The sequence below is a fragment of the Oscarella lobularis genome, chromosome 3 (genome assembly GCF_947507565.1).
Source record: "Oscarella lobularis chromosome 3, ooOscLobu1.1, whole genome shotgun sequence".
In the NCBI taxonomy this organism is placed as follows: Eukaryota; Metazoa; Porifera; class Homoscleromorpha; order Homosclerophorida; family Oscarellidae; genus Oscarella; species Oscarella lobularis.
The window spans coordinates 3,487,724-3,500,233 of NC_089177.1; the positions used below are offsets into that span (position 1 = coordinate 3,487,724).

A 12,510-nucleotide genomic window follows, 5' to 3' on the forward strand; every position below is an offset into this window, starting at 1 on the left:
GATAGAAATGCGTGTACCTAGTTAAATATTGATCCCGACGACTTGATTCCCAAATTACCTAAACCCAAAGACTTGCATCCATTCCCTACATCAGAATCGATAGTAAGATCTGCTGGGAAGAGGTCAACTTTCTCTTTTGATACGCGATTCTCGTAGATATATGAAGGTCATAGTAGTTTAGTACGAAGCATTAGCCTTAGTCCCACAGGCCAGTGGCTCGTTTCCGGTCAGTCAAGCAATCTCTCCCCATTCGCTGCTTTAATTAAAAAATTTTCATTTCGAGGTGGGGACGATTGTACGGTGAAATTTTGGGAAGTCGACACTGGGCGATGTACAAAGACAATAGAAACGGATTTCAAGGTGTACAGCGTTGCGTGGTGCCCCAATCCGTCGGCAATGCTCGTTGCCGTAGCCTGGTTAGCTGAAATTACTAGTATTATGATTGCGATAACAACTCGCTGTTCGCCGTAGTGAGAACGATTTGATCGTTATTAATCCTTCGATTGGTAATGCTAATCTTTGTTCGTCGACGGACGTTTTGCTCTCCTCTTATAAGGATAATGATGACGAAGGTAGGTAATTGAAAGGGGAAGTGCACGTGGAAGAGTTTCACGTTTTTTTAGACTCTTCTCTGATTCAATGGACTTCGTGCAGCGGAAAGGAATTCGAAAAAGGCTTTCGTATAAGAATTCAACACAAACACGTTTGAAAAATGCGGACTCCGATCACGTGAAATTATTTCTTGTCTTTTTGAAGGGTTTGAAGCAGGTGACTTGGCATGGAAAAGGAGACTACTTTGCCACTGTCATGCCAGATGGTTCTATTGTTATAATGGCTTTATGGGAACTGTTTTTTTATTCTTTATTAGGCGGTCACGCTTCTGTATTGATTCATCAGCTATCGAAGCGAAAATCTCAGGTGAGTCAACTCGGGGAAACTAGTTTTATCTTCCAATTTGTTTTGGACAAGAATCCGTTGAAAAAAATCAAGGGAAAAGTCCAAAAAGTCCTCTTTCATCCGACTCATCCCCACTTCCTTGTTGCTGTACGTAAAAACAAAAAGATTCCTTCGTACGCGCGACGCGCATAGATCGCATTGTCTCTAGACTCAACAATACGTTCGAATCTATAACTTGGTAAAGCAGGAATTGACTAAGAAACTCGTCACTGGGGTGAAGTGGATTTCCAGTATGGACGTTCACCCGAAAGGTTTTCCTACGAGTCGATCATAACACAGCAATTCAGCCTAAATTTCCTGTGACAGGCGACAACGTCATTATCGGAAGTTACGACCAGCGCTTGTGTTGGTTCGACTTGGACTTGTCTTCTATGCCGTATAAAACTTTGCGGTAGATTTGGACCTAGAAATTGAGCGAATAGTACTTATTCGTTTATTTAGTCATCACAAGAAGGCCGTGCGACAAGTTTCTTATCATCGTCGCTATCCTCTTTTTGCTTCTGCAAGCGACGACGGCACCGTGGTGATTTTTCACGGAATGGTCTACAGGTCAGTCTGCTATTACAAGATACAGGTGTGGACTGTGTGTTAGGAGACTTTCTCTAGCGATCTGATGCAAAATCCTCTTATTGTACCTGTGAAAATCCTGCGCGGTCACAAGATAGTAGATCAATTAGGTACATTGTGTTCTACTGTACCATATAAATGGCTCTACTCTCTTTCTTTCTCTAGGAGTTTTGGATTGCTTGTTTCATCCTTCTCAGCCGTGGATTTTTACTGCAGGAGCAGACAAAATTATCAGACTTTTTACTTAGTTTAGAAATGTAAACACGAGTCAGATACATGTATCTATCCGGGGCTCGCTTCCCCCACTGCGCAGCGCAGCCAACGCGACCCAATCTCTGTTCGGGATTCCTTCGCTGTCGCTCCGAATAGGGCGCATCTACGACGAGCATGGAAACAGGTGACCGCTTCGAGACGGAGACGGTTCATCGTGACGACAATCGCTTTTGTAGACGTTTGCCGCGTTTGTCGAGCGGGCGGAACGGCCGAACGACCTCTATACCATCCGTGCGTGTGCAAAGGCAGCATAAAACACATTCATCAAGACTGGTAAGCAGCGGCTTTTCGAGGGGGCGTGACTCTTTGGTATCATTCGTCTCGCGCGACAGCCTCGTTCTCTGGCTAAGACACAGCCGAAAAGAGTAAGAAATAAAAGAAGTAGTCGACTTGTTGTCGTGTTTTCACATAAATCGACGTCTAGATACTGCGAACTATGCAAACACCGATTCTCCTTTCGACCAAGTATACGGGAACAGAGAGTCGATTTATTTTTTGCAATATTAGAATTTCTAGTCTACGCTGAGAACATGCCGTCGCGATTGCCCGTCACGGACGTGGTGAAGGGCTTCGCGAAAGTTACGAAAGTGTTCCTGCGATTTTGGCTCCATTATATGATTGTGATTGTCGCCTGGCTCGGCGTCGTTCCGCTTACCGCCTGTACAAAAACGCCATAATTTAAAAAAAATTCATTTATTCGTACTATTTCCAGGGAGAGTATATAAGAATTTATTTGGAGGCAATCTAGCGTCTGTATTGACTGTCACAATGGATTTATTTTCCACGTGAAAAAATCGTCCCAGAGAAACGTATTCTTCAATTTTTTTATTAATCTCTTTAGGAATAACATATTGGGCGACTGCGTGAAGGGCTGTTTGGTGGTCGCCTGCACGCTGTGCGCCTTTATCAGCTTGGTTTGGCTTAGGGAACAGATTCTCCAGGGTGGCGGACCTCAGTGGATGGCGCAAGGCGCTCGCGAGCCTATAGGCGCCGATCCGCGCTTGATCGAACAGAATCGTCAATGGGTTATGCAGAATCGCGTGCAGATGGGAGATGACGCCGCTGGGGCTCCTATCGCGGATGCTGAAGCGCTGATAGAGTACGGTGACGACGCGGAGGAGGAGGAGGGACGAGAGAGAAGAGAGGAGGAGGTGGAAGCTAGTGAGGAAGAGGAGGAAGAAGACGAAGAGGAAGTTGGCGAAGAAGAAGAAGAGGAAGAGGAGGAAGAGGAAGAGGAGGAGGAGGAGGAGGAGGAGGAGGAGGAAAATGAGGAAAATAATGATCAAGTTGAAGAACGTGCTGGAGGTCATGAAAACGAAAGGGGAGAAGGTCTTGCTCGCGAGCCTTTAAACGAAAATGAAGACGGTGGCGATGGAGATGGTAATAAATAATTAAATAGAAAAAATCGCGATTCGAGATTTCAAGTGTTTTTCCATAGGTGCTGTTCCCTGGAATCCCATGGATCTTGATAGGGCAGCAGACGAATTAACTTGGGAAAGAGTACGCCTATAATTCGTAGCATCAACTATAGATATTGGCTTTCATTTAGATGCTTGGCTTGGACGGATCTCTTGCCTTTCTGGTATAGATATTGTCTATCTATCTATCTATGTATCAAATATTTCTTTCTTTTCCTCAGGAGCACGTTTTTTGGGTGATATCATTAAATACGACATTTATTCTTCTCTTTGGTGAGCAGAGTTGTCTGTTCAGTTATGAGAAACTGAGTCACTTTGTACGCAGCCTTCGTTCCGTATCATGCTGGCCGCCTTCTTCTATCTTGGAGCCCGATCTTAGAGAATGCAGTAAAAAACAAACGATTGCTAACTAAATGAATAAGTGCGACGATTTTCTAGAGCCAAGCGAGTCAGTTCAGGGGACTCGTTTTTACTCTAACCGGATATCTGTCTGTTGGCTTTTCTTTATTTCTTTGCTACGTACGTGAGAGAGAGAGAGAGAGAGCAAATGTTTTCATTTATTGACTATTTGACTACGTTAGGTCGGTCTGAGCCTGTTCAACACGCCCCGATTGCAACGAATCCTCGGAATTCTATACGCAATAATCAAGGTAATTCAATAGAAATTTTTGTACCGATTTCAGTATACTGGGCCAAGGTGTGTCTTCTAATGATGGTCGAAGTGGGCATTTTTCCCAGTGTTTGTGGTTGGTGGATCGACATTTGTTCACTGGTATCGTAAAAATCGATATTTTTGCTACCAAAGCCTTCAGCAGACTTTCTTCCTCAGGATTTCTTTAGCCATTCATTAAAAGAAAGGCTAGACATATTCAGAGCAGCACCAGGTATGCGAATAAATCTTGCTGCCTCTAAAATCGAATAAAACGGCGTAGGGACGACCATGTTTTTGCACTGGATGGTGGGAATGGTCTACATCTTCTATTTCGCGTCGTTTGTTGTGCTAGTCCGCGAGGTATTGCACGCGCCTGCAACTGGGCTCCCTTTCCCCGCAGCACGCGTCTTTTTTTCTCAGATAATTCGACCGGGTGTCCTCTGGTTCTTACGCAATCTCAACGATCCCGATTTTCATCCCGTTCAAGAGGTGAGTAGATTGACTCGTTGCAATAAGAAAAAAAAACACGGGGCTCTACGGTTTGAGTAGATGATTCAATTGCCGGTCTATCGTCACGCTCGACGTTTTCTTCTTTCATCGGTAGATATGTCGATAGAGATGGCTCTCAGTTTTGACTAATGTCTCTAGATAATTTTCGGCATGGCTATTCTGATCATTGTCTGGGTTCCGGCGCGGCTCATTTCGACTCTTTTTCCGGGTTTCCTGCCTTACATTGTCAACAGATCAAGGTAAGGGGGGAGAAACTCAACTGCGAATTTTTTTCCTCTTTGAACGCGACGCTTCAGCGATTCGCCTATGAGCGAATTGTCGCTCGAGCTAATTCTTCTCCAAGTCATTCTTCCCGCCATTCTCGAACAGAAGCACACGCGTTCGGTGATTAAAGCCGTCATCGAGTATTGGATCCTCGCGATGGCTCGTCTTCTGTTAGTCAAAGAAGAAGAGAAAAGGTCGAGATTTGCGCATAATAGTCTTTTTTTCTTCCCCCCCGCGCAGATCCCTCGAATCGTACTTGCTCGGCAAGAAAGCACCAAACGTGAGTCTCAAGAAACGCTCGCTTCCTCCCCCAACACGATTTTTCACTGAAGCAGGCCACTCAGCCGAATGAGAACGATGCTGAAGACCCCCAGCCTGCCGTCGACGTCGACGGGGGCGATGGCGGCGGCGGCGATGGCGGCGGCGGCGATGGCGGCGAAGCTCCAAATCCGCCTGGCCAAGGGCTAGGCGACGATGTCCATGCTCATTTGGCATTTCAACCGCAGGGGCGCGACTTCGTTGCCTTTGAGCCCTACCAACGTCCTTCTTTTTTTCCTCTAAGGGTAAGTAACTGTAGCAATAGAGCAGCTAGCTATATAGACAATTTCTTTTCCTGATTTGTTTTCTGACTGCAGGTCGTTTGTCTCGTGACTCTAATGGCCTTATCCTTTGTTGCCGTGAGCATGTTCTTGTTGACAGTGCCAGGTGAAGATGACCGTCGAATGGTTTCCTTTTTTTAGTGCGATTTTTATTTTTTTACAGTCGCCTCTGGCCGCATCGTTCTCCGGCTCTGGTTCGGTCTTTCGAATCTCCACGAAGTCTACACGTCGGCGACCGGACTCTATTTCATTTGGCTCACGACGAGAGTGTGCTGTTCGTTTTGGGACTGGATTCCGCAAGGAATTCAAGTCGTTCGAGATAACATGGCGTCGTTTCTAATCAAGGTACGTCCCAGCGAGACGAGGCTCGCAGTATAAAAGAATATTTTCCTCCTCGTAAGGCGTCGAAGGTCATCATCGCGTTTCTGCCTCTTGGCATTGCGATTCCATTTCTTATGGGATTCTCCTTTGAACTTGTCTTTGTCGTTCCTCTTCGCGTTCCTCTGTACCAAAGCCCAGTCTACTTTTTCGTACAGGTAACGGGTGCCTCGATTCGCTTCTCTTTATATTTCTCACACGCGACGAGTATAGGATTGGGCTGTGGGCATTCTTCTGCTCAAAATTTTTTGCGCGATTGTCATGCTCGGTCAAAATAACCGACTCAAGCAGGTCATAGAACAGGTATTTTGAACGTATAAAGGTAAAAAAACGAGAAGGCACGTTGAATTTGCTGCTTTAGGTTTACCAAGATGGCTTTGTCAATTTGAGACTAAGATTCTTGCTGACCAAACTTGCCCTTCCTATCCTCACTGTGCTCCTATTGATTCTCTGCGTGCCTTACGTCATTTCGGTGGGCATTCTTCCCATGACCAGTGAGCGCTTTGCGTGCGTGTATATTTAATTAAACTAATTGAAAATTCAATTTTGTTGCAGAAATATCCGAAGAAGTACAGAATTTCATCTATCGACGAATTTACCCGTATCTATTCATCGTTTTCGTGCTGACGAGCGTGGTCGCCTTTCACGTCAAGCGACTGGGCAATTTCTTCAGTCACATAAGAAACGATAAGTAGGGGTTCAGCCCAGCCAGCCAAAAAAAGCGCATCAATAACGCATCTTTGCTTCAGGTATCTCGTAGGAAAGGAGCTTGTCAACTATCAAGGCAACGGTAGCACGGTAAAAGAGCAACAATCGTAAAAATCGTTGTCTCCCTATTCGGTTCTATTCTAATAATTTCTTAATCCAAAAGACGTTACGTTTACGTAGGCGTAGTATTTGCGTTCTAATCTAGTCTAGCAAACGAACGTGATGGCTGAGATAGTCGGCAAAATACGCACAGGTTCCCCGCTCCGTGTGCCGTGGCGGCGAACTGCTTTCCGCAGTTTTCGCACAGAACGATTTTGAGACCGAGATTGTTTTCGGAACGTTTTGCGTACATGTAGGCGATTTCGTCAACGTCTTCAATATTCCACAGCCGGATCATTTTGTCCTGTGGTGTACGGTACGGGGATAACCACCTATCTTCGTTTACTAAATCGTTTTTCTCACTTTAGAGCTAGATACTATCCAATTGCCGTCGGTTGACAGGTCGCAATCAATTACCCAACCTTCGTGGCCCTACGACTTCTATGTCAGAAAATGATTGATTGGTGCGAGTGACTCGCTTTAAGCTTGAGCTTTTCGCGCGCTGTGTTCGTGTCCCAAACGATGATGGACTCGTCAAAAGAAGCGGAAACGATCATGCTTCCTATATCAAGCCAAATCGCGAAATCATTTTTATTTGCTTCCGGAAAACGAATACCGTCGGTTGACGTTATGCACGAACTGACATTGCCTTCGTGACCCTTGAATATCATAGGGCCTTCAAGCCTGCAGAAAAAAATAAGGAGCAAAGCCAAACAGGTTCGCCGTTTCCTCGTACCGGTATCTGCCCGTCGCGATATCCCACAGGAGAACGTTCTTGTCCCAAGACGACGTGCACAGTTGGCGTCCGTTTGGAGTAAAGCAACACGACGTGACCGCGTTTGTGTGTTTTCTAACGGAGACACGGTCGACGCGGGAAGCCGACTGGAGCGAACGAAGGAGACCTGAGAGTGAGTTTCGTTCTCGTCATTCGACTGTCCCAAATGCGAGCCGTTCTGTCCATCGACGAGGAAGCGTAGTTGTTTCCCTCCGCTCCAAACCGGCAGCACGTCACCGTGTTTGTATGGCCTAGAAGTTTTAATCCGTTATGCCTCCGAGACGTTTTTTTCTAGACAACTGCACCTTTGAGGCAGGTCACTAGTTCGCCGCTATTGATGTCCCAAATATTCAAAGTGCGGTCGTCCCCGGCTGCCATCGCTAGGCGTCCGTCTTCTGACGTGTGGCAGCTGAGTAGTAGTCCGTTGTGGCAAGCAGACCACTGAATGCGCGACTTTGTTGCTGGAGGGTTGTTTGCCTTTCTAGATTACCATTTCTTTTCCTGTCTCGACGTTCCAGAGTTTGAGGCTTTTATCCCAGGAAGCGGATGCAATTCTATTTGTAATTTTGATGAAGTGGCACGATGAAACGGATTTCTGGTGGCCGGAAAATCCTTGCAACTGTAGCCCAGTGTGAGGATCCTGACCCCAGCCAAATAAGATCAACGTTACAACCCCCAAAAGACGAGAGGAATTCCTGACCCAAATTGCGAGAGTTTTATCGTCGGACGCGGTGAGAATCTTCTCGTCGTCACTGTCGCCGCAAAATTGACAGGAATTGACGGCTTCGTAGTGAGTCTTCATTTCCTTGACTTTGATCTACGGGCGACAAGACGAAGAAATAAGACGAAAAACAGTCATTCGTCTTTCACACATAAATAGACAACCCCATTACGTCTATGTACATAGGCCAAGCGCTCGTGTCTCCATTTGACGGGCGAACTGCTGGTCGGCCTGCTATCTATAGGCGAAGACGTCGGCAGCGGAGATTCACCTGTCTCCATCGCGAGCGTTACAATGAATTTTGTGACGCGCTCGGCCAATCAGAGTCGCGCAAATTGGCAACATTCGAAAAAGGGAAGACGCGACTTCGCATGCCATTCGCTGCGTGTCAAAAAACACATTCGTGCATGTGCAAAAAGACCTCGTCGTCATTGGCGACGGCGGCACCTTGCGGCGGCGACAACATAGTCAATCCGGGAATCGACTCGATCGCAACCGGGATTTCCTTTCCGACCTTGCGTCTCCTTGCGTCATATGCGCTTTGCTTTTTCCCTTCTGACGGCCAGACGACTTCTCTCGCGTAGCAAAAACATGGACACGAGTCTCACGGGAAAAGACATTCGACGAATGTTCGTCGATTACTTCGTGCAGCACGCCGAACGTCCTCACACGTTCGTCCCGTCGTCTTCGACAATACCGCACGACGATCCGACGCTTCTCTTCACTAACGCCGGCATGAATCAGGTGAGAAAAAAGGGGGAGGGGCCACTCTACGCTCGTTTCTCATTCGTTCGTAGTACAAGCCCATATTTCTCGGAACGGCCGATCCCAATAGCGATCTGTCGAAACTCGTGCGCGCTGTAAACAGCCAGAAGTGCATTCGCGCCGGCGGCAAGCACAACGATTTAGACGACGTCGGAAAGGATACGTATCACCACACGTTCTTCGAAATGCTCGGAAATTGGTCATTTGGCAATTATTTCAAGGTAAAATAATAATTGAATTAGTCAAATTAAATTAATTGTGATTAATTAGAAAGAGGCTATTGGAATGGCGTGGGATTTGCTAACGAATGTCTTCAAATTGCCCAAGGACCGTCTCTATGTGACGTACTTTGGCGGAACGGATTCCTTGCCGTCCGACGAGGAGGCGAGGCAGTATTGGATCGATATTGGTGTCGATTCGCGACGCGTTTTGCCGTTTGGCATGAGGGATAATTTTTGGGAGATGGGCGAAGTCGGACCGTGCGGACCGTGCTCGGAGATTCATTACGATCGCGTCGGAGGCGGACGCGACGTCGCTCACTTGGTCAACATGGACGACCCAGACGTGCTCGAGATATGGAATCTCGTCTTCATTCAGTTCAATCGGTGAAGAAAGAGAGAGAGAGGAAGAGAGAAAAAATATTTTAATATTTTTTTCTTAGAGAATCTGATGGGTCATTGAAGAAGTTGCCGGATCAACATGTCGATACGGGAATGGGACTCGAGCGAATCGTATCAGTCATTCAAGGCAAAATGTCCAACTATGACACCGATCTCTTCACTTCCCTCTTCAAAGCCATTGAACAGGTTATGTCATCTTGCTATACAAGTACATGACTACATATTTTATATAGAAAACTGGTATGAGACCTTACACGGGTAAAGTGGGCCCCAATGACGTCGACGGAATTGACATGGCTTATCGCGTATTGGCTGATCACGCGCGCACTCTCACTATTGCTCTGTCCGACGGCGGACGCCCGGACAATACAGGCCGAGGGTAGGAGAGGGGAAAAGGAGGGGGAGTGCGTAGGGAATTATTATGAGATTATTGTATAGCTACGTTTTGAGACGAATTTTGCGTCGCGCTGTTCGATTTGCTTCCGAGAAGATGAACGCTTCGCCGGGCATGTTTGGCAGTTTGGTGCACACGGTTGTGGAAATTTTGGTCAGCGCGTTTTATTTTTAAAAAGTTTCTATTTTGGACGTTGGCTGTTTTCAGGGCGATGCCTTTCCGGAAATAGCTCGGGATCCGCAGGAAGTGATTGACATTATTGACGACGAAGAGGCTCAATTTTTGAAGACGCTCGCCCGCGGTCGACGTCTCTTCGAGAGAGCAACCACTGACTTGAAGGACAAAGTCATACCTGGTATGAGGAAATACATTGAATATATGAGCTAACCGTTTTCTCAAGGCAATGTCGCTTGGCGTCTCTACGACACGTACGGATTTCCGCTCGACTTGACCCAACTCATGGGAGAAGAGCAAGGACTGACTGTCAATCTCGAGCAGTATGAAGCGGCCAAAACTCACGCTCAAGTAAGGAGACAGGCTCCATAGAGAAAGAAAGAAATGGGGTAGAGTGACTTTTTCTTAAAAGTTGATTGCTCGAGGCAAAGGGGTCGGCGTCGACGAAACGGTCAACTTGGACGTTCACGCTATCAGCGAGCTCAAAGCGAAAGGCGTTCCGGCGACGAATGATAGCTACAAGTACGGCTACTCCTCAGACAATGGCGGAAAATACAGTTCGCAATAATCCTCAGAAATAATTACGTAATAATTACGTGACGTTTTTTTAGCTTTTCAGCCTATTTCCGGCAAAGTTGTCGCTATTCGACTCGACAAGGCGTTCGTAGACGAAGTCGGCGGCGGGGAGAGCGGCAAGCAGTGCGGCATCGTGTTGGACCAGACGTGCTGCTACGCGGAACAGGGCGGACAGATCTACGACCTCGGCTACATGACAAAGGAAGGAGACGAGGTGAGTACACAAGATCGCGAGTCCCCACGTCACTCCTTTGAATATTTTCTCCTAAAGGACACGGAGTTTTCACTTGTCGACGTGCAAGTGAGAGGCGGCTACGTCCTACACGTGGGAAATTTAGAAGGGACGGTGAAGATCGGCGATACTTTGAAAATTTATATAGACGAGGTGTGGTATTGTACCCTTTGGGGGAGTTCGTTCTTTTACTGGTGTTTGCGGGGTAGTCGCGGAGGAGACTCGTGATGAACAATCACACGGCAACGCATCTGCTCAACTTTGCCTTGAGAAATCAACTTGGCTTCGCAGATCAGAAAGGTAGTCTCGTCGCTCCGGATCGACTTCGATTCGATTTCACGGCCAAGGTAGAACAGTAAGCGGATTTCCTATTACCGAATTCAATTGCTTGGTCTCTAGGGAGCTATGACCAATGAACAGATTAAAAATTCGGAGAAAATTGTCAATGATTTCTTGTCGAAACGTCAAGGTGTCTATGCGAAAGAAGCGTCGCTTGCCGTGGCAAAGGAAATTCAAGGATTGAGGGCCGTTTTTGAAGAGGTTACCCCCTGCGCGCAAGTTAAGTTCGCGCGTAAAAATCGCGCGATTATTTACACTAGGTATACCCTGATCCCGTGCGAATTCTATCCGTGGATGTTCCCGTTGACGTTCTGGTTGCCGATCCGTCCGGATCGGCCGGCACGAAGACGTCAGTGGAATTTTGCGGCGGAACGTGAGTGGAAATTAAAGATTGTTGAGGATTCGATTGTTTTTTTATAGTCACGTTCAAAATACGAGTCACATTGGGCATTTTGCCTTGGTTTCTGAAGAAGCGATATCAAAGGGGATTAGACGAATTGTAGCACTGACTGGCCCAGCTGCAACTCACGTACGAAAAAAGAGACTTTAGTATTCTAGTATTATATACTTTCTATATGCAGAGTCAAAGGAAATGTGATTTTCTTTTGAAATCGGTGGAGGAGTTGGAGAAGAAAGTTCACGGTTTGAAAAAGGAGGGTTTGGTCGGTAGCAAGGCGTTGATGAAGGAGATCATTCAGCTGAGCAGCGTGAGTTAGTGCGTCGAGTGTCAACGACTTGCAACGCCGTATTCTCTGTTATGCAGGACGTAACAGATTCGGTTATTTCAGCGTGGAGAAAGGAGCAGTTGAGGCAGACTTTAGGTGGACTCAAGAAGATTTTGATTGACAGTGAAACTGCTGCCAAGAAAGCTGCAATCAAATTGGTGAGAGTGTAGCCAAATTTCAAGTCTTTTTCATCACTCGGTTTCTTTATATACAAGGCTGCTGAGAAAGCGAAAGCGATTGCCCAATCAAATCAAGGAAAAGATTTTATTGTGGAAATTATAGACGTTGGATCAGTGGGAAAGGTACGGGGGACCCGTTAGAAGCAACCTGCTTTTTTTTCTATGCCCTTGTACTGGCAGGCTGTGATAGAGGCTCTGCAGCAATTGAAAAAAGCCGCACCAAATACAGCCGTTCTGTTGTTTAGCGTAGACTCGGCTGATGGAAAGGTCCTCTGCCAGAGCCAAGTGCCTCAGGTACTGATTAATTGCATTATCTCCTCTCCCAAAAAATGACGTTCATTCTATATATAGAGTCTAGTGTCACGTGGTCTAAAGGCGAATGAATGGGTAGAATCCATCGCTCAATTACTCGGCGGAAGAGTGGGCGGAAGAGAGACGACTGCGCAAGGGTCTGGGTCGAACGTCGGTGCGGTGGACGAAGCTGTTGAAGTGGCACGCAAGTTTGCTTCGTCGAAACTGGACTGAGTCCGATTTTTTTCCGAGTGGCGGGCAGGAACTTTAGCGCACGCTAGGAGATTAATCATC

At 46.7% G+C, this 12,510-nt stretch overlaps 4 protein-coding genes across 9 annotated transcripts; 3 read left to right on the plus strand and 1 right to left on the minus strand.

The window, feature by feature from the left end:
• Window positions 1–21: 21 nt before the first annotated feature.
• Window positions 22–1,836, plus strand: LOC136185540 (ribosome biogenesis protein bop1-like; the record flags this gene model as incomplete). Its single annotated transcript, XM_065972709.1, is given in 13 exon segments — window positions 22–102; window positions 157–226; window positions 284–416; window positions 472–572; window positions 624–703; window positions 757–817; window positions 869–918; window positions 970–1,044; window positions 1,106–1,208; window positions 1,264–1,348; window positions 1,399–1,506; window positions 1,564–1,634; window positions 1,690–1,836. Coding segments are annotated over 13 exon segments (1,101 nt in total), but the record flags the coding sequence as incomplete, so codon positions are not given.
• On the plus strand, window positions 1,820–6,572 carry LOC136185527 (E3 ubiquitin-protein ligase MARCHF6-like). 2 transcript variants are annotated; one of them, XM_065972691.1, is made up of 29 exons: window positions 1,820–1,921; window positions 1,974–2,070; window positions 2,130–2,162; window positions 2,222–2,262; window positions 2,314–2,457; window positions 2,510–2,582; window positions 2,639–3,177; window positions 3,236–3,297; window positions 3,347–3,379; window positions 3,437–3,488; window positions 3,541–3,602; window positions 3,654–3,734; window positions 3,797–3,865; window positions 3,913–3,987; window positions 4,045–4,099; window positions 4,148–4,227; window positions 4,288–4,356; window positions 4,417–4,467; window positions 4,516–4,616; window positions 4,674–4,811; window positions 4,882–4,921; window positions 4,974–5,204; window positions 5,277–5,346; window positions 5,404–5,585; window positions 5,642–5,776; window positions 5,832–5,921; window positions 5,980–6,112; window positions 6,174–6,309; window positions 6,368–6,572. In XM_065972691.1, the coding sequence occupies exons 1-29, from the start codon at window positions 1,912–1,914 to the stop codon at window positions 6,435–6,437; spliced, it is 2,952 nt and encodes a 983-aa protein (XP_065828763.1). In that variant the 5' UTR covers window positions 1,820–1,911; the 3' UTR covers window positions 6,438–6,572. The 2 variants fall into 2 exon arrangements, with proteins under 2 accessions (XP_065828763.1, XP_065828765.1); XM_065972693.1 differs by having other exon boundaries at window positions 4,977–5,204.
• On the minus strand, window positions 6,337–8,529 carry LOC136185537 (WD repeat-containing protein 88-like). Of its 4 annotated transcripts, none has more exons than XM_065972703.1 (10): window positions 8,104–8,529; window positions 7,901–8,017; window positions 7,691–7,840; window positions 7,506–7,641; window positions 7,328–7,451; window positions 7,162–7,275; window positions 7,042–7,109; window positions 6,905–6,987; window positions 6,789–6,857; window positions 6,337–6,729 (listed from the first exon to the last, which is right to left on the minus strand). In XM_065972703.1, exons 1-10 carry the CDS (start codon window positions 8,200–8,202, stop codon window positions 6,523–6,525), a joined length of 1,167 nt encoding a protein of 388 aa, XP_065828775.1. In that variant the 5' UTR covers window positions 8,203–8,529; the 3' UTR covers window positions 6,337–6,522. The 4 variants fall into 4 exon arrangements, with proteins under 4 accessions (XP_065828775.1, XP_065828777.1, XP_065828778.1 ...); XM_065972705.1 differs by having other exon boundaries at window positions 6,343–6,729; window positions 8,094–8,523; XM_065972706.1 differs by having other exon boundaries at window positions 6,343–6,729; window positions 8,193–8,520.
• LOC136185526 (alanine--tRNA ligase, cytoplasmic-like) lies at window positions 8,410–12,510 on the plus strand. Of its 2 annotated transcripts, XM_065972690.1 has the most exons (20): window positions 8,411–8,665; window positions 8,719–8,907; window positions 8,957–9,291; window positions 9,348–9,492; window positions 9,540–9,685; window positions 9,745–9,853; window positions 9,908–10,055; window positions 10,101–10,225; window positions 10,287–10,431; window positions 10,486–10,664; window positions 10,722–10,835; window positions 10,892–11,029; window positions 11,082–11,222; window positions 11,282–11,394; window positions 11,442–11,550; window positions 11,603–11,728; window positions 11,785–11,904; window positions 11,962–12,048; window positions 12,106–12,219; window positions 12,277–12,510. In XM_065972690.1, the coding sequence occupies exons 1-20, from the start codon at window positions 8,456–8,458 to the stop codon at window positions 12,448–12,450; spliced, it is 2,967 nt and encodes a 988-aa protein (XP_065828762.1). In that variant the 5' UTR covers window positions 8,411–8,455; the 3' UTR covers window positions 12,451–12,510. The 2 variants fall into 2 exon arrangements, with proteins under 2 accessions (XP_065828761.1, XP_065828762.1); XM_065972689.1 differs by having other exon boundaries at window positions 8,410–8,665; window positions 10,486–10,835.

Excerpts from the sequence above, each read along its gene's own strand:
- LOC136185527 (XM_065972691.1), top strand. Across the intron at positions 3,988-4,044 it reads GGATCGACATTTGTTCACTG|GATTTCTTTAGCCATTCATT; the intron begins GTATCGTAAAAA and ends TTTCTTCCTCAG. Across the intron at positions 6,113-6,173 it reads GGGCATTCTTCCCATGACCA|AAATATCCGAAGAAGTACAG; the intron begins GTGAGCGCTTTG and ends ATTTTGTTGCAG.
- LOC136185537 (XM_065972703.1), bottom strand. The coding sequence starts at position 8,202 with ATGGAGACAGGTGAATCTCCGCTGCCGACGTCTTCGCCTATAGATAGC. Across the intron at positions 7,110-7,161 it reads ATCGCGACGGGCAGATACCG|GCTTGAAGGCCCTATGATAT; the intron begins GTACGAGGAAAC and ends TTTTTTCTGCAG. Across the intron at positions 6,988-7,041 it reads GTGCATAACGTCAACCGACG|GAAGCATGATCGTTTCCGCT; the intron begins GTATTCGTTTTC and ends GGCTTGATATAG.
- LOC136185526 (XM_065972689.1), top strand. The coding sequence starts at position 8,456 with ATGCGCTTTGCTTTTTCCCTTCTGACGGCCAGACGACTTCTCTCGCGT. Across the intron at positions 9,493-9,539 it reads TCTTCAAAGCCATTGAACAG|AAAACTGGTATGAGACCTTA; the intron begins GTTATGTCATCT and ends TATTTTATATAG. Across the intron at positions 11,905-11,961 it reads AGAAAGCTGCAATCAAATTG|GCTGCTGAGAAAGCGAAAGC; the intron begins GTGAGAGTGTAG and ends TTTATATACAAG.